Source organism: Bactrocera tryoni, chromosome 3 (genome assembly GCF_016617805.1).
Source record: "Bactrocera tryoni isolate S06 chromosome 3, CSIRO_BtryS06_freeze2, whole genome shotgun sequence".
Lineage (NCBI taxonomy): Eukaryota > Metazoa > Arthropoda > Insecta > Diptera > Tephritidae > Bactrocera > Bactrocera tryoni.
In genome coordinates this window covers 5,416,843-5,437,468 of record NC_052501.1, presented here as the reverse complement: position 1 = coordinate 5,437,468, position 20,626 = coordinate 5,416,843, and the positions used below count along the sequence as shown (strand labels likewise).

General features: G+C 32.9%; 1 protein-coding gene across 5 annotated transcripts in view; it reads left to right on the top strand.

The window, feature by feature from the left end:
- LOC120770033 (protein grainyhead) overlaps positions 1–20,626 on the top strand; it is a 273,442-nt gene that overhangs the window by 191,596 nt on the left and 61,220 nt on the right. For all 5 annotated transcript variants that reach the window (XM_040097146.1, XM_040097144.1, XM_040097148.1 and 2 more), the window contains exon 3: positions 2,319–2,730. In XM_040097146.1, coding sequence (XP_039953080.1) covers positions 2,319–2,730 — 412 coding nt within the window. The remainder of the gene's footprint in view (positions 1–2,318; positions 2,731–20,626) is intronic.

Genomic DNA, 20,626 nt, shown 5'->3' with positions numbered 1-20,626 from the left:
AGTACAGAGGAAGATCATTGCTTCAAATATTGCCCAGCTTGAAACGGAGAAACACAAAATATCTTTATGGATGTTCTTCCGTTAATAAACGACGGTATTGTTGGTGTTCGGAAAAGCTTATTTTTTTTAAGTCTGGCGCATGTTGCAAGTTATTGGGTTTAACTTTACAGGCCGACGTCATAAGCGCATTGAAAGCTTCTATACGACCGCTGGTGCTCAAGTGTTCTTGCAATGCATTCTTTGAATCAAAACCTTCCAAAAGGTAAAAAAAAATTAGACAGAGTAGAATTTTAACATTTTTCTTACATTTTCTGGGAAAAGTTCTCATGGTAATGGTAATTTTTTATAACATCAGAAAATAAATATTGCAATTAGGAAACGCTAACCGACTTTTTATAAAAAGCGAATATTTTGATGTGAGCATTTTCGATTGAAACAGAAGCATTTTCTGATATAAATCAAAATAACGAGTGATAAATAAATATTTTTCAACAAATAACAGCATTGTATATGAAAGACAAATTTTTCGAGAAATCTTTTGTTAAAAACAACTAAAAACCTGTTTCATTAAGATTTTCACATTAGTTTTGAAAATACACACACTGGAAGCTGTAGATCTATTATTACAATTAAAGTTTTTCCATTAAACTTTTTTCCGTACGAGGTTTCATTTTTTTTTGAAGAAAAAACACAAAAACTTCAAATTTAATGGGGAACGTTTATTATCGTTCGAAAGAACATACTTTGGCATTTAATTTTAGGCGATTATTTCTTTCAAATGTTGGCCGCGGCTACGTCTCAGATGATCCATCCCTTGAGTCCAATTTTGGATGACTCGTCTGAGCATTTCGACTGGTAACTGCCGAATGATGAATGTGAAGTTTTGCTCCAAGGCCTGAATCGAAGCGGGACAATCCCCATAGACTTTAAACTTTAATATTTTAACGTTTAATATCACACGATCTTGGAGACCAATTGAGGGGTCAAAACGTGAAATTAACTGTCTTTAACTCTTAAATACTCAAGCACGTACACTTGCTTCAACTTTCCGAGCACAGATCGCCTCTAAATTTTTTTCATTATATTTGTTATTTATTTCCTTTTCCAATGAGTTTTTTCCCATTTTTCTCTTTTCACTTTTTACTGTTTTCAAAATTGTATTAAATAAAATTTCTTTAACCATTCCAAATCGTCAAATGTCTCTAGCGGAAAAATGGCAAAATGTGGTTATTTATTATTATAAATATAGAAATGCGAAAATACTTTTTCGACTGCCGATATTTGGTTCCCAAAAATGCAAAACAATGTTTTTGCTTATATTTAATACATCATATTACATATAGTATATGTAGTATAAGACTTCATATAACCAATAAATAACCAATATATAATCATTTTGTAACCAAAACTTTCTTTTGTCTGTAAACTTGTGAAAAATGATGTTACGTTATTATGTATTTTGGGTGATGATAAGGATATTATAAAACCAGAATATATGCCAATGGAAACTGTAATGAATGACATGAATATTAGTTTCAGAGTTTTAGTAAAGAATGATAAGGCAATAACATTTTTTGCTTGAACTGAATTTTTTGTATTTTTCATTAAAAAAATAAAGTATTTCCTAGCCATTTATGCTGTAGGAGGTAATTTTGGTATTTTCCTTTCTTACAAAAATGGCCATCAACATGCAATCGGAGTTCGGTCCACTTCTTATTTTCAATAGAAAAAAGTGACCTGCTAAGTAAACTAAAATATTAAATGTTTTATTATAAAAGTCCTACATAAAAAAACTTCCCTACGAAGTATGTAGGCTATGCTAATTTATATCATTATTATTTTTTTTACTATTTTTTAAATATTTTTTGCACCCATAATTCTGTCCATTTATTGCAAAATGCAGAGAGCAAAGTCCAGTGCAGTAATTTGCACAATGCCACAAATTTGCGCACGCGTCAACAACATTCAAGAGCAATAACACTCGTACATGTCCGTGACTAAGCGTTAAACGGCTGCGCCGAAAGCCAACAACCGACGTGAGGACAAAGCACGAGCCATTAGCCAAATGCAAATTGAAAATTGTTATCAGCGGCCGGAAAGAGTACGCCAATTGCACTTTTAACGCGTGTTGATTGCAACAGCCAATTGTCAATTTGACGCGCATGCAACAGCTGCAACGTGCAACCAACCCGCATTAGGGTTACTTGGCTTAGTACGTAACTCGCTCACGCGTAGTTTACTTATTAACTTATTTACTTAGCTAATTACTTTTGCTATTTTCTAATTTCCACTTTTCTCTTGCGTTTCTTCCTTTGCAGCACACCAACGGGCGGCAACAACAAATTGAATGGGCAAACCACACCTCTGGACGTGTCCGGCCTATCGCAAAATGAATTCCAAGGCCTGCTGCTTGGTTCACACCCATCGGCGGCCGGTGGCAACGGCAACGCATCCACAACACCAACAACCATCTCACAGCACTCGGCCATTGTGGCAGCGGCCACCGCCGCAGCAGCGGCAGCTGGTGGCGCCACAGCTGTAGTGGTCACCGCCGAGCAGCAGCGCCAACAACAGGCCCAACAGACGATCAGCATCAAACGCGAACCGGAAGATCTGCGCAAGGAGCCGAAAAGCGGCGTCAGCAGCACCATCGTCGATGCGACGAACAGCATCACCAATGGTGGCGTGATAAGCGGCACCGCACATCACCAGCAACACGGCGGAACGAAGGTGAGTGCGTTGCAGCGAACCCAAAGTACTTGGCCCCCCAAATCCGCTGGTATTGCCACTGGGCGCGCTACGCGTTAGCGTTAGTATTTTTTCGCCTGCCTGCTTGGCAATGTATTTGTGTTATTGCGTTGTTGTTTTTCCTCAATTGTGTTGTGGCTGAAGTGAGAGTGCATCAGTTGACGTCCATTGCGCGATGTGCGCATGAGCGGCGCAAAGTGCGTTACGCACACGCATGACTGTTCCTCACAGCGCGCGCACATTTTCAATCCCACCTTGTCACCACAACCCCTCCGCTAGGCCTTAAGCATATGTATGTGTGTGTGTATGTTCCCTCTTTTCTGTTTAATTTTCAAATGCAAAGCGTGGCTAAAGCTGCGCTATCGCCATTGTCCAACGTCGCCGCCTTGTCGTGCACTACAATATGGTCGCCAACCCCCCTGGGCTGCCCGCTCTCTATTGTCAACTCTATTATCGTCTAATAGTCGCTCCAACGCTTGCAATTGGTCCGACGAGCAACAGCTGTGCTTGTGTTTTGTGCGCATGCGTTAGCGCGGCATTAGTGTTAGTGTCCGCCGTGCATGCGCCGAAGCGTTCTATTGGCTGGCGGGCTTGCGGCTTGCAATGCCAACGGCGCAACTGTTATACGGCAGTGGTAAGCGTTCATGTATGTGTAAGTGTGTTTATGTGAGGCTTGTGTGCAATTCGTGTGCTTGTTTGTATATTTATCAACTGTTATACGCCATCTGTTGTGCCCGACTGGTGGCGTTCCACAACTGGTTAGATGCCTCGCCGATTTCGCGCTCATTCATTCATTCATCCATCGCACCGTGCACATCTACACTTGTAAATATCTATGTTGATTTTGCACTATCGCACATAGCGTGTGTGTGCGTGTGTTTTTCATTACCTTTTGCATTTGTGTGTCCCATTAGCTGTTTCAGGCTGCCTTTTCAACAAGATCGCACATATGATCTCATTGTATACTCTATGCGTCTCTGTTTCGTGTATTGATTTTTACATTTAACCTCGCACTCACACATATTTGCTCTGCTATGGCGTTTCGTTTGACTTCGGGCTTAAAACCACCACCATACAATCAATCGCCGATTCTACTTTTAATATCGTTTACGATCAAACTATAGCATACGGTTTCTGGTTTGAAGTTCACAAGTTGGTCTCTGCATGTTCGCTCTGCCGGGTCGGTGTGGTTCGAACAAGTTTGATGATTTTTCTTAGCAAGTAGCGTTGTTGTTTTCTGTGTGCGTAGGTGTTTGGATTATTGGGATTACGGCTTACTTCGAACAAATTGATAAAAACTAATTTGGTATTGTGTGTAAGTGGTTTGAGGTGACGTTAGTGAAGTGTTATCAAAATGTTGTGTTTACTTAATGTCGAGTTGGAATTTGAGAAAGAAATCAATAAATTGAGATTTTCATACTTTTCTCGAGACTTTCCATACTTTTCAATACGCTTAAAGTCTGAAATATCTGTTTTTTTCCTGAGTCTTTAACTTTTGTCCTGCGCTTTGTTTAGTACTTACATTCTACTCTTCTAGAACTTTTACAAGCGACCTGAAGTTGATCTGTACCAAGATTTAAGATACAATTTATACTACACAAGAGTGTTTAGAACTCTAAATGTATCTGTATTTGTAAATTATTAAATTTTTATACCAAAGAGCTTTCACCGAGCTTTTGAACTATACAAAGCTAAAAAAGTAAACGCTTTGATAAAAATTCAACTAAAATTTAATAGAATTTACACTTCGAATCCAAATAGGAGCAACTTTCATACTAACCAATTTCTAAAAGCTTCACCAAGTTATGCCACTGACAGTAAAGTTTTGGTTTGGGTGAAAGCTCTCAAAGCTTTTAAGGTTTTGCTGAAAGTTTAAAGAGGAAGACATTACAAAATCAAATTGAAAGCTTTTGCTCTAGTATCATATGACTAAAAAATAAAAAAAAATGAGGGAACTTCCGGAAATTGTCATTATTCCCACGCTAGTCATGTCACAACATGCGCTTGCGGATAAATAACTTATGTTAATTGAAAGTAGAAATGGCGTAAAAAAGTATTATAAATATTTACACACATTGGAGTAAATATATTGACTTGGCATGCAGTTTTTTGCTCGCCGGCAGCACTGTAGACACGCGCTTCCTGCTCCAGTTTTCTCCTTCCTATGACATATGCGTCCATATGCAAACATCAAACTATAATAAGCTCTACCTAGCACCACTACAATGATAACATTTAAACACTTCCGGTATAGTTGCGCCCTAACGCTAGCGGCAGAACACCACACCAAGCTAAAACGACACAGCGCGCTCTATAAGCAACGGCTGCGCGCTACTTCCTGAACCGAACGCAATGCTGCGGAAGTTCGATGCCAAGAACCAAAGGCACCAGCGCCGCAACCTTAGCAGTTCAAAGAGCGCGCGATCTATCAGAAAGCATATAGCTATAATAAAAGCAACATGTTGGCGTTCGAACTTGAAATAACTGCCGCGCCATACGAAGCGGCGTACAAACGCGCTTGAAGCTAGCCAACCAGGTAAGCGCGCAGCAGAAGCAGCACTGAAGAAGACGCAATGCACAGGGTGTAGATTGCTTGCTTCCACCACTGTTTTCACGGTCTGTTTGCTGCTTCCACTGCCGCTAGCCGTAGCGCATCTGTGACCATACCTGGACGTCAGATCGTATGGTTGGTAGTTGTTATTGCTAGTGGTGGTGGTGGTGCGACTTGCGCGCTGCTCGCATTCAGTTTACAGCTACGACTTCAGCTTCAGTGTGTCACATAGTGTTGACGAAGCAAGGTCGATCGTGATCGTGTGCGAGAGTACGTTTTATTAACTTACGCTTAAGTTACACTCGAAAGGCAAGCGAATACGTCGTCGAACAATAGGCACGTTTGCCGTTTTATTTTCGACTTGGCTAACCAAGTGACACGGCGCTGCCTTAGCGATCTTAGCCATTTTTGAATAGCGCGACTCGGCAAGTGCGCACGAACGAACGTATTGCCGCCGCGAGTTGCGAACTAACAACGCGCTAACGACTGGCTAACCGTTTATGTGAGCGCTTGATGTGTGCTTAGCTGCAGGAAGAACAAGAGGCAAGAAGTGTAGGCCCAAAGCGCAAGAACAGTGTGAACGCGCGCCGCGAACACAAGTATAACTTGAAGTATCCTCCAAAAATTATTCTATACCGCTGAACTGGGCGAAAGCAGGCGTGTAAAAAAAAATATGTGAAGTTAATAAATACTAAAAAAAAAAAGAAAAATAAGTGAACTTAGAACAAATTAAACTTGAAAAGCTTAGAATAAAGTGTTTTAATAAATTACGAAAGTTTTGTATGAAAGCGCCTCTAAGCATAATAAAAATTAAAAATATATAATTGAATTATTAAAACGCGCAAATTTCATAATAATTTAACACTAAATAGCTAACGACGCGCTCGTTAGTCTTTTTATGTGTCCACTTTTATTTCCAATTTAATTCTATAAACATTTTCGAGACGTGACTAAGCAATTGCGCTAGCAATTGACTGCGTAGATTCTTCTCAAATCAAATCTGCATCGCAATTTAAAGTGTTTACGTGTTTGTGCGGCATCTCATCTCGAATATAGCGAATATAGAAAATTCGTGTAAACAACAGTTGGCGCAAAAAAGTATTACTTTCAAAAAAAAAAGAAAAAAAAAATTAAAAATAAATGACAATAACAATTATTGTTGCAAATATCTCAACTTAAAGTGTTTATAGTGGCACGAGCACGTGGAATTTCGCTTGCAAAGCTTTTAAAAAAATATATAATATATACTATAAACTACAGTCATTTACAAAAATCTCTATGATCTTGTCTGCCAATTTGAGATTGTGTTAAATAATTTTTACAAAGCATTAAAGGTTTGTGGATTTTTCTAAAAATAGTGAATATGGAAATGAAGTGTCAAATCTGGAGGATTTCGAGGAGCGCTTGTCGATACACACACTCTCAAGTTGTTTATAATATTTTTTTATTGTACAAAATTAGTTTCATTGTAGAAAATTCTATTGTTGACAGATTTTTTATAGTTTCTTTGTTCTAATGTGAGGCTTTAACGAAATCGTAGGTCTTTCTTCTATTACTTTTTTTCATTAAAATAAATTATTTTGAACAAATTAAAAAACAAAACAAGAAAATGTATTATATGCCCAAGAAAAATACAGCAAAACTTTCAAGTAAACAATAATTTTTTCTTTATTTTTTAAGACACAAATCTAGCAATATGTATTCTACAAACAGCACTATTCTACTTTTAAACTATTTATTTTTGTATTTCACTCTTCTGCAAAGAACTTTCCAACTATACAACTATGAGAGTAGTTAATTTTTTACTTTAAAATATGTTTTTGCATTACCCATCGTTAGAAATTTTGACAAATATACATCTATCAGATTTCTTAATTTTTATGCTCGAAAAAAATTAATTTACCTTTTGTTTAAATTTCATAAGTCAACTTCTGCGCGCGGTCATAAGTGAAAATTTTATGTGCAAGAAAACTTCGAAAAATTTTATGTAAAAAAGAGAACATAATCCAGAAAACAAAATTTGTTTCTTAAAATTGAATATATAATAGCACAAATATTTTCTCAGTATTATGTATTTTCAACAATATGCTTGTGGATTTTGGAAATCGCAATACACCTTTGAGCCCAATACAAATCTTAATTTACTTCTATTATTTGTGAAATTTACTACATTGAGTATAAAAAGGCTTGGAAAGTTGTTATGGGGTTAAAAACAAAACCTAAAATATTGCTTGATTAATTTAACAATGTGAGACTTTGGTGCCTGAAATAACATAAGAGCGATATTTCAAGGCTTTCTTCAAGCGCTTATGCGACTTTAATGCTTGGAAAAATAACTAGACTAAATGCAAGCTTCGCAGAAATATAAAAATTTTTATTATTCATTTATTTTTTTTATATTGTTTTATTTTAATTTTATTTGATTTGATTTGATTTTATCTAAATTTGTTTAATTTAATTTAATTTATTTAATTTTTTTTTCAGATCATTTTATTTTATTTTATTATATTTTATTTAATTAAATTTAATTTAACTTAATTTAATCTTTTTGTTTTGTTTTATTTCATTTCATTTAATTTCAATTTTTATTTATTTTCATTTAATTAGATTTTGTTGTAGTTTATTTAATATTAGATGTGCTCTTTCTTAATTTTTTTCATATATTTTTTAATTTAATTTTATTTATTTATTTATTCTTTCAGTTTGATTTATTTGATGTTACTTTGATTTATTTAATTTTCTTAATACTATTGCACTTTAATTTAAATTATTTAAATTTATTTAATATTAGACTTAAAATTATTTAATTTTATTTTACTTCTGTTTATTCGCTTCTATATATATTTTTTTTTGTTTATTTTTATTTTTCACTTTATTTTGGTTTATTTATTTTAATGTATTTTATTTCATTTGATTTTATTTTAAATTAACTCAGTATATTTTATATTATTTTTTTAAATACAATTTAATTTTTTTTATTTCATGTTAATTTGATTTATTTAATTTCTTAATTTTATTTCACTTTAATTTTCATTTTTTCAATTTATTTATTGAATTAATTTTTTTTCTATTAATTTTAACAATTTTTTACATTTTTTTCAACAAAAATTCACCCAAAAGCTTAAATTCTCACATAACGGCAATTTCAATTTATAATCAACGACAAATAAATTGGCGCAACTTCAATTTCAATTAATTTCCGACAAAATTTCGAAAACAATTAAAGCACACACACTTACACATATGCATGTATACAAGTTAGACTCCAAACAGGCCAATAAAAGCCAACATAAGCAAATTAGTTAACATTTATACAAACCGCTAAGGTTAAAGCGCGCGCAGCCGCAATGACTGATTTACAAAGAGCGATAACGTGAGAAATAATTCACAGCTTGCAGCGCGGAAAGGAGGCGGCGAAATCAGCCAACATGCAACACTGCTGCGCCACTTGCATTCAAGAACAGGCAACGATGTCAGGTGTCAAAGTGGCAATTAGCCGAAAAATTGCAAATATCAGAGAGCAGCAAATAGCTGAAGGCAAGAAAAACAACAAAAATATCCAACTATATTCAAATGCGCGCATGCTCAAGGCAGCTCAGAGTCAGCGATATAAGCAATAAATCAATATTGCCATATGTTGCACAAACGCAAAACAAGCGAGTTATTAAAATGTTTGACGAAATATAAATTCCGAAATTTCAACAAAATCGTTTGCGCCTCACAACTGCGCCACAAAACGCTTTCAAGTGTGTCTACAATGCAAGCAGCCAATCAGAAGCGCAGGAAGAGCAGCGTTGCGGCAGCACAAAACAAGAGGGCTCATAACAATTATATAAGCACAAAGCAACAACAACTGCATGTTGCCACTGTGCTGCGCGTATGTTGCATAGCACATGCAATATTTTTGTTGGTGTGCATTGTTGCTCGCGCGCTGTCGGTTGGCGGCCACTTCATTGTGCCTCTGCAGTGGCGCGAACACCAGCAAAAACGAACAAAAAACATTTCATTGTTGTGACTCCAAGCGGTTTTGTGCGGGTGGTGTTGCAGCAACAACAACATCAACGCAAACACAACACACTCGAGTGTACGCCGAAAACAAGTTCGGCGCTTAAGTCTTCCATGCTTCGGTCGCCAACGAGCTGCGCTGTGCGGGTGTAGCGCGTTCGTCGCGCAAGTCTTTCGTGCCATCAATGGCACAACGAAGTCAATGAGCCGCACGGCGGTGTGCGTGCGTGTTTTTGCGATTATTATTAATTTTTATTTTCATTTTTTTTCTTTAAATTTTTGCGATTTGTTTTCTGCTATTCGGTTGGCTGTTGTTCTTGTTATTGTTGCGGTTAATGTTTTGGCAGTTGCGGATAATTATGTATCGTTTAGCGCCATTTAGTGTCGTCGATGGCGCAGAAGTGATGTAAATGGTATAAACAATATAATAAAACAGCCATCAACTTGGTTGGCAATGAATGGGTGCAGCATGCCTCTCTATGTGTTTGTGTGTGTGTATGGTTGTGTGTACTGTGGAGCATGGGAAAATGTGTTAGCTTGCAAAAATGCCTACAAAAATGTTTAATTGCTGTTGAATAGGTTTTTATTCAATTTTTATAATGGAATATTATTTGTTTTTTTGTTTTAATCAAAATCTTCTGCATAACAGTATTTGAAATTTTATTTCCTAAAACCACTTTATGCTCCTAAGCTTTAATTGCAATCTTTTAAAAGCGCTAAAAGCTTAATTAAATAATCTCCATTGTTCATTATTGGCGTTTATCACTCGATTGAAAATTTAATTTTCTTACAGCTTTGTCAATTTTCAGGTTATGACATTTATAGCTGCTTTAGAAAATTTGTTTGCTTTTAGCATTGTGTAGAAAAGTACTTCTTAATTATTTTTAACAAAAATTTTAAATTTTGAAGGACTTTAAATTGTTGTCAAAATTTAAGAGAGGTGTTAGCGCTTTTTTCAAGAATATTACATGCCTCTGCAACATTTTTTAATACTAACTTTATTTTTCTAGATCACTGACCACTTAAAAAATCTTCTCTATTATTATAATTATCAACATGACTTTCGATTTGACCTTTGTATTAGAAATCGGAAGATTTTCATAAAAGCTGCTAGATCATATTACCAAATTGACTCCAAAATTATTTACCAATTCTGTTGTTGAAAATCTGATCTGATATAAGCTATTAAAGTCTGAAGTTTTTAGTAACCATATCAATGATAAAAGCTTTATCTCCCCTTTTAATCAACTGAAACACTTTACGTCGTATTAAAGCTGATATCACTACGAACACGAGGGAGATCCCTCTTGAAATCTATAATAGTTAAAATTTCGGACTTATAAAAATAAGGTTACTAGGATTATTTGGAAGCAATTGTACTGGATAGTCGAAAAAGTATTTTCGTATTTTATCAATAGATGTCGTTGCAGTCGTAAAAATGGTATAAAGTGGTCGACTAAAATGATAAATATTTGTTTATTTATTTATTATTATAAATATAAAAAAATAAGTTGAAGTTTGATTAGAAATACGAAAAGACTTTTACCCAATATTTTAAATGTACGATTACTAGGATTATTCGAAAACTATTTTACTTACAAAGAGTCCCATTTTTCAACATTCATAGCACTGAAAATATCTGTACTAATTTAATAATGACTATTAAATTTTTTTTGGTACTCTATAACAGTCATGTTTTCCAGAAATATCTGTGTGTTTCAAGAGCCATTTCAAAATATTTTTTCTTCTGCAAAACCGTTCGTATTATTTTTATTACACATTTGTATCAATTTACTATCGATAATAATACAACTTGTAAGCATTAAACAATATTAAGGCCACACTAGTTTCTACAGCATACTCTCAATATTGTTCCACAGCTCCTCTGACAACTTAACCTATACGCACACCAACCAACAAAAAAGTAAATCAGTGGTGCCATAAAAACACCCTAACTTCATAAAAACTAGAAACCCCAAAGCGCCAAATGCGAAACACGAAAACAGTTTCACTTTTCAATAAAAAGCCAATTCATTGCGCCGCCTGCGAAACGCCTCAGATCGTCTTCGATCAACGCGCATTTGAATAGTTAATTGCCGCCGCTGCCAATCCAGCGCCGCACGTCACTTTTTTCTTTGACTGCTTATTGTTGTTGTTAAGTTTTTATTCAAATGAGATTTTTTTCTTCATTTTATGCGATTATTATAACTCTTCCTTAAACAAATTAAAGAACTTAGCATAATTCTAGAAGATCAACAAGAAAACAGCGCTTATATAAATGTCTATACATACAAGAGTATGAGTGTGTGTGTGTGTGCACCCATTATACATAGATGTATATAAAACAGCTCATAATCGATGGTAATGTGTTGGCAATTTGGTTATTTGCTGTCGATAATAAATATGCTAACAATAGTTATTCTTGCTTCCTTTATGTTGTTGTTGTTGTCCCCACTTATGCTTCTGACTATTATGTTATGTCAAATGTGTGTGTGTGTGTGTGCTGGTGTGTTTTCGCTGTTCTGAAGTGTTCTCGTCGCATCTGCTTGTTAATAGTCAAGGTTGTTTGTGACGTCGTCGCTGGCCGCTGCAACGCCACTTGTCGGCCGCTGCCCACTCGCGGCCATAAATTCTCTTTGATTCGCTTGAATTTTGTAGCTTTGATTTCAACTGTTTGTTTGTTTCTTGTTGTTGTTGTTAGTGCCTCTCGCTTTGCTAAATGTCGTTCCAAATGCACTTGTTGCTTTATTAATATATAAGTCTATATACCAAATATATATATAGTTTATAGACCGCCTCAATTTATGCGCTTTAATGAAATAATAAAATTCGGATTTTTCGTTAAACTAAATTCTAATTAGCTCACTGCAAAACATATTCCTTAATTATGCTCATAGATAGACACTCACCTATACATATGCATATATATATGTATATATTATGCATTTTTATGAGCTTAAAGCTACCATAAAGGAGATTATAGAGTTTAATCAACGCCATAAAAACATATTTAAGTTGAAGAAAATTTAAATATTCGTGCATAAACAATATATTATAATTAAACTAGTGTCGAGTGCGGAATCATTCTTATTGCATTTTTAGTCAATCTAATCTTCTATGCTGAAATATTGAAATATTTAATCTGGTCGAAAAAGTGTATACTTAAAGAATTCTGAAATAATAATACTTAACTTATACAGCAACAAATCATTAACTGAAAATAAATATTTGACTTCCACACATTAACTGCCAGTTAACTGACCGTATTGAAGGTGAGCAAGCAGGTTAAAATCTTGGCTTTTGAGAATAGCCGGAGGAAAGCACGATAGCATAGCATTTGGAAAAACGATTATTCATAGAATTAAAGTATTTATAATAAATGTAGTTAAATACAAAAATAATTTTTTTTAAGTGAACGCACTTTGCGCCAAAGCATGTATAAAATTTATAAAAAAATTTAAAAACGGTGAAGAAAATTTAAATTTTTTTATTTAAATTCTGAAAACAAAAATTAACTGTGTAATTTTCCAGAGACCGAAAAAAATATACTTAATTAATTTCTTTATTTTTTTAAATTAATTTTTTTTATAATCAGTGATATTTATAAATTAATTAAATTTTTTAATTAAAATAATTAATTTCAATTATATTTAAATAAAAAAAATTTGTTAATTAAATCATACTAATTAATTTAATTTAATTAATTAAGTTTTGATTTTCCCCAGACCGAAAAAAGATTAAGTATACTTAATTAATTTCACTATTTATGAAATTAAAATTTTTGAAATTAATTTTAAATAATAAAACTCGTTATTTTTTAACAAATTTTTTTAATTAAACTATAATGCAAAAATTAATTGTATTAATTGAAATAATTAATTTTAATTGTTTTTTACACTACAAATAATATTTTTTATTAAAAAAATTAAATCAAATTATCTAATTTGATTTAAAAGATAATTTTTCAAAGACCGAAGAAAATTAAGTATATATATATTTTTAATTAATTCCACTTAATAAAATTAATTAATTTTTAATTTGAATTTTTTAAATTAATTTTACTTGATAAAAGGCATGTAATTAAATATTAATTGTAGTTATTAATATTAATTATTTTTTTAAATTAATTTTACCAGGCCTTATCTAATTAAATATTAATTAATTTTATTAAGTAATCAGGAAATATATCTTAATAATAATATCAACAAGCCGTTCACTGCTAAATATTGTCACCACCTCAGAAAAAACTAAGCGGAACGAACACGCTTGTTAACAAATTTCACTTTTTAAAAGCTTTTGTCCACACATATTTTTTCAACCAGTACATACACATATATGTATATAGGAACACACATTTTTTACTTTTATTTTTTACCATTAAGAATTTTGTGGAATTGTGTTACTGAGTTAAAGCAGCAAGCAATGGGTTCCTGAAATCAGTCAACCATTTATTTTAGGCCATTTTAGGCCAACAAGACCAAGTGACCAACTTGACTAGTTTTTTCCGCTCAGCTTCTATGCCATATAAAATACCATGCAAGATACAAACAAAAAACGGTGATTTCGATTTGGTGAAATAACAACAAAGTTATAAATATTTATAGCTCAACGCAAGAAGATACGAAAGCAGCAGGAATTAAGAATTAAGCATATTTAATGAGCGCAGCAGAATAACAACAGCTCATAATGAGTGGCAAAAAAAAAACAACAAAAGCACAGAAAATATCGAAATTATAATAAATAAAAACATAAAAATTTAACGACACCAAACCGAGAAAAAAGTGAAACCAATAAAAGAACAACGAAAAATGATCAGATAGTTATAAAATATGTTAAAATAAAGGCAATAAATTAATATAAGCGCAAAAGGCAATAATGCAAATTAAAATAGTATATTGTACAAACACACACACATACATACAGATGAAAGATAACAAGCATTAATAAAAAACGTATTATTCTGTGGCAGAAAAAATGCTTTCCGCACTTCCTGAAACACGAATTGATTTGCATTGAAAATGAGAAATGACACATGACACGACACGCCGCTGCGACGCTGACGCCGACGACGACGGCGATCGAACTATGCGCCTTACGGTGATTAAGTGGAGCTAAGCGACTTGTGGTAGGCATAAAAGAACACACAACGCACACTCGCATGCAAACACTATATGGGTGCGTGTGAGTGTGGCAGCAGAAAGCACTTTATCTCTTGGCGACAGCCAACTCATACAAGTGACACTGAAAATATGCGATAATTTTAATTACTGTTGCGAATATAAAAATATGTAAACATTTTGTCTACTTTTCGCTTGCTCGTAATGAGTCGCGTTGTGACAGGTACACGACTGCCACAGCTTGTGCGCACGCAGTCCGTCACGCAGGCAGGCCAGCAGCAGATATGGCGATAGCCAGCAATCGCTGGCTGTTAATGGCCAGTCTCAGGGACACAGGATCATGCCACAACTATACTTATGCTATTATTGCGTATGAATATTGACTTTCCCCGTATTATTATTGCAACTGATAGACGACGAGTGCAGTTATGCATGTGTGTATGTATAGATTTTTGTTTTTCGCTTGCTTATGAAAGCAATTAACGCCTCATTAAGCGTTGCAGCCGTCTGTTGCAACTGATAGGCGCAGTTTGGCGCGTCAACAGCGTGCACTGACAAACAACAAGCTGCTTATTAGCTAGCCAATAGGTGTATACAAACATGATTACTAGGCGGGCAATTATGCAAAAATCTTTCATTGGTTGTATGTATGTATCTATAAGTGTTGCTTAAATTATTTAAAATTGCAAAACAAGAAAAAAATTGGAACTTCGGTTACTATAAAACCTTTAATAGCTCTTATAGGTGCTTTTCGTATAGCCTAAAATGATATATTGGGTAGTCGAAAAAGTCATTTCGCATTTCTAGTCAAACTTCAACTTATTTTTTTATATTCTTACTTAAAATCTCACCTTTCCAACACTATATAGAGATATATGACTGCAACGACATCTATTGACAAAATACGAAAAGACTTTTTCGACTACCCAATATAATATTGCGATATCGACGTTACCAACAAAAAAAGCAGCTTCTTTGGAAAGAAAGTATTTTTGCGAAATTTCAGATCAATATCTCAAAAATTAAGTGGCTACTATATGCTTTTTAGGGTCTACGGTTTCCCTTATGGTGTTCAATAACTTTGTGGAATATTAGTAAATTTTTTAAAATTAAATATAATTTAGATTGCCTAATTAAACATAATTTTAACTAAATTAAATTACTTTGATTTCTTCACCTTCCAGTTTAACGCTCTGGCTTATGCAATTTTCGATTTCCCATGCTTACAGCAGTTCTTATACAATATAAGAAAAAAAAATTAAAATAAAAAAAAATAAAGTTTAATTGAAACAGAATATAAACAGCTTCAGCAACCGAAATGAATCGAAGCGATTTCACAATGCTAATTGCGTTTAGCATTTATCGCCAATTAGAATATTCTGAAAATTTCCATTTCGGCCAATAATTTTGCATAAATAATGTGCGCACACATGCGCGTTGCAACGAAATGTTCTAAATTTTTGTTTTTATGTTTAACGCCATAATTCACATGGGTTTTCCCCCACACCGCATATACACACACACACACACGTGTATTCAAAGCGGAGTTGTGAGCGCACATTGCAGCCAAAAATCGCATCCCGCCATTTTAATGCAAATTCAATAAAAATTTAAGCAAATCGAAGAATAAAGAATAAAAAAGTATACACAAAATAAACAACAAAAGTGGCGAGCAGCAGAAATCGTTAAACGCCAACACAAAGCCATTAAAAGCAATATATATGTTTGTGGGGAACGATACGGCGGCGATTAGCAGTCATTTTCGTAGCAACATTGCGGTATTTTATTGTTTTTTATTTTATTTTTATATATGTATATTTTTTTGATTTTATTCGCTTACTTTTATAAATTTCTTAAAATTTATTTTTCTTAATTTTTATTTATTTTCAATTTTATAGATCGGAAGAGCACACGTTTTTATTTCTTTCAATTTTATTTTTTTTTTAATTTTTATTTTATTTTATTTTTTGTTATTTTTTCATCACTTGAGACTGTTTATTTTAATGTGTTGTTGTTAAGCGCATTTACGAATTTCGCTTTCAATAAAGTTAACGAGAAGCGCGAATGCCAAAAAATTTAAAATAAAATAAAAAAACAAAAACAACAATAACAATAACGAGCGACTAGCACAATAAGCCAAGAATTTCTGCGCTTGCCACAAAAGGTAGGCGATGAAGTAATACTGGCGCGCATGTGCAGTACCTTAGCCGATTCGTTTGGAAAAATCTTACATACAAAGTCTTTCGGTTGTTTTTAGAGGGTAGGAGGCACCGATATGTATTATTTTATATTTTTTTCGTTGCTGACCACAAATCTCGCGGCTGTTGTTGGCTGTACGTAGGCGTTTTTGACGGGTTTCCAATACACTGGCGGTCGCTTTGCTTTGCTGTTGTTGTGTACTTTTTGGCAACTCTATTGTTTTCTTTTTGATTTAATGCTGTATGCAAATGCGCGTCTATAATTTATTTTAACACAATTTTTTTATTTATGCACAATTTTTGCTTCTCTGCTTTAATAAAATCTGCTTTTTTGTGCCATTTGCTAGTTAACACTTGCAAGCTTGACGCTGGCGAAATCAAGGGAAATAAAACCAAGCTCCGTTTCGTTCATCAGCAATTAACCGAATTCAATTTTTAATGAAATTACCAATTAAATTAACACTTTGTTGGCATTTTCTGGTCAACATAGCTCAGCAAAAATTATATATTTACGAGTATATATATTTCTAGGCTATATACTTTGAATACTCACAAGCTAAAGTTTATGTAGTTCCGGCTGTGGTTGCATATGCTCAGCGCCATTTAATTCATGCTCTTCTGCTTGTTCGGCCGTTGCTTTACTTCTAACACCGTTGTGGTTGTTGTTGTTTTTTTATTATTTACCTGCTGCTCGGCATAACGTCTTTTAATGTCTTTTAATGCTGCTCAACTATGCCGATTTTTAGAATCAACTGAAACTAAACTTCTGCGCTCTCGCCCTCTACCTTTTCCTCTATGCTCTTCTGCTTCTACCGTTTGTCCTTGAATTTTTATTACTTTACTTTTATTTTGTTTTAATAGTTTTTAAAGGGCAGCGCGCAACATTTTGCCAAACCTTAACCAACACATTAACACCTACAAGTTTGTTATAAACCGAAGTAACACCTCAATTTTGTTTTATCAACAGCAAAGCCATATTAAATTGCTTTAACAGTAGTGAAATAAAATTTAATGTTTGCGCCTTTACTTTCGTATGTGAGAGCGGCTTCATAGATTCGTATTTTATGTGATTATTCCTAATTTAATAGAGTGTTATTGGTTAGAATTGGTTATTAGAGGTGAGGAAACACTTGCCAAAGGATGTTTCAAACAATATTCACGCGAAATAAATTGCTTTACAGAATATTATTTCAAGCTTGTCGAAGGTTACACTGAGAAATTTAAAGCAATTACGTGGGCGCACACGGTAGTTTGGTTTTAGTAACCGGTATATAGGTTACCTGGCTTATAACCGCAATCGAGTAGAGATCCCGGTAGCAAAACTTCATTACTGGTTTAATAACCTTAATAGTACTAGGAATATATTTTATATATCAACAGTAACAACAACAACAACAAAGATAGCTTTCGTTGTAATATATTCTGTGTAGAGTTGGCATTTCTGATAGTATTGATGCCTTTTAGGTGGCAAATATTTGTGTTTGTTATTCTTATACAATAAATCTGGCGCTCATATTTTTAACTTGACTTTTTTTTGAAAATTTTCAAACAATTTTTTTTGCCTACTCTAAGAATGTACTATTAAACATTCGTCCCAAAAATATGAAAAAAGTATTTATTAATACAGAAGGCTCATCAGTAATAAAAAATAAAAGTTAAATTTGTAATTTTTAACTTTAATTCATTGCATTTTTATATTCTGCCCCTTGGCGCATTTCCTTCCCTCAATTTCCACCACTTTTAATAACATTATTACCTTAATTAAATTAAATTGCTCGGAGCTATATTATGTGCAGGCTCGTATTTCGCATCAAAGCTGCGCTTTGCAATGCAATTTATCTCTATTAAATCTTGCTTCAATTTATATTAACAATTTCATTTTATTTGTTTTTATTTTTGTTAAGTTTTTACTGCTTCTTCTGCGCTGAAATTTATTGTCATCTTTCGTGCCTTGCGCTGCCGCTTTGGCGCTCGCACACAACCTCATACCAACACGATATATTGTAATTGTTGTTGTTTGCTTAGTTCGGTCCGCTCGTCGCATTGCAAATGTTTATGGTCATTTTGGCTGAAATGTCATAAAAAAGTGAATTTCTATTTACTTAATCAAACTTTGTTAATTTACAATTTATAGCCGAGTGCAGTGACTGCGCTGCTGCGTCGCCGCACTATGCCATTCCCCACTAATTTTGGTAATTATGCAGCGGCGCTGCAGCGCCTGTGTTTAATTTATTTTATTTTATCACATTTTTTGCTGTTGTTGCTTTACTTCGGTTTGTCTCCATTGGTTTTTGTTTTTATTTTTTTTGGTTCGTATCTCCGTCAATCTTAATCTTCTTTTAGTCGCTTTGACTTGCTTTATTTTTTCCATTTTTTTTTATTTATTTATTTATTTTTTTTGCTTTTAATTTATGCAAATTGTTTGAATTAAATTTTGAAATTCACCCAAGCACGGGCATGGCACATCGTTAAAGCGCGCATTTTGGGCGCAGTCAATGCAAGCGTTATAGCTCCGGGGAATACAAAGACAAATTAGAAAAACACAAAAATTCAAAATTTAAAAATAGCTGTGATTTGAGTCTAGCGCTTGCTGCAATTGTAAATGTAGCGTACCGAGCGAGCTGTGGCAACAATTAGCAAGCTATGCGTCCAGTGCGCGCTGCTATAGAAACCCGTTAATATCTACAATGTTGGCATGTGCTTGCCTCTCGTCGACTATTTCGAGTTTTTTGTTGCAAGTTTTGACTTGAATTAGACATTTTTTAAATTTCATTTAGTGTTTGTAGACTATTTTTAAAAAATGCTTTTCTAATACATCATGGATTATAAGCATAAAAGAAGGTAGTGTAGTGGTATTGGGACAAAGTAGAAGGAGACTAACTTTAAAGCTGAGCTGTTTAGTCGAAGAGACCGAAGCCCATATCGTCGTCCACCTTTGGGAAAGTAACAAAAAAATATTTTTATTAAAAAATATATATAAATAAAAGATTTTATAATTGCTCCAAAGACGCTCTCTTTAGTTTGTTTGACTTTAAATGTCATTATATTGTCAATATTGCAAATGATCCTTGCGTTGCGCGCAATTTGAAATATTTTGCTGATTATATTTTGCAAATTATCTGACAACCTCAAGCAACAACAAAATTATCAAAATATATTTTCAAACAACTCTGAAAACTTTCAACTAACAAGTTTGCGATAAAATATTAATTTGCATACAGTTTGTTTTTCCTTTTTCAAAATAGTTTGAGACTAATTAATTATTTTGGTTATATTATTTACCTCATTTTTTATGCCACATAAATTTTTTTCATACTTAAAAAACATTTCTTAACATAAAAACTGTCAGTCAATATTTTAAAAGTTTTTTGTTATATATTTTTAATTATTTAAAATTGCTCTTAAATCTATAATAAATTAAAATTCTTATTTTTTTTTTCAAATTATTTTGGAATAATGTCCTATTATTTTTTTAATTTTTCAATGTTTCATATATTTTTTTTACTTATAATATTTCTTTTTCGCCATATATTTTAAATATTTTTTTTGGCAATTTACATAAAAGATTTTTTAAATATTTTTTCAACTATTTATTACAATTTTTTTTTAATTTTATTTTTGAATAATTTTTCATTATTTCTTTCAATTTAAAATTTTTTATTATATATTGTTATTTATATTTTTTATTTTTTACCAAATTTATTTAAAATATTTTTTTGGAAGTTTTTTTACATTTTTGCATAAAAATTTATTTTATTTATTTTTTTTTTATTTTTTATAATCTTTTTATTTCATTTTTTTTCATTTTGATATTTTTTTGAACTTTATTTTTAACTAATTTTTCATCATTTCTGTTATTCTTAAATTTTTCATTATTTGCTATAATTTATTTTTTGTATTTTATTCTTTTTTACCATATTTGTTTTAATAATTTTTTTGGCATTTTTTTCACGTTTTACATACAATTTTTTTATTATTTTTTATAATTTTTTTTATTTTATTTTTTT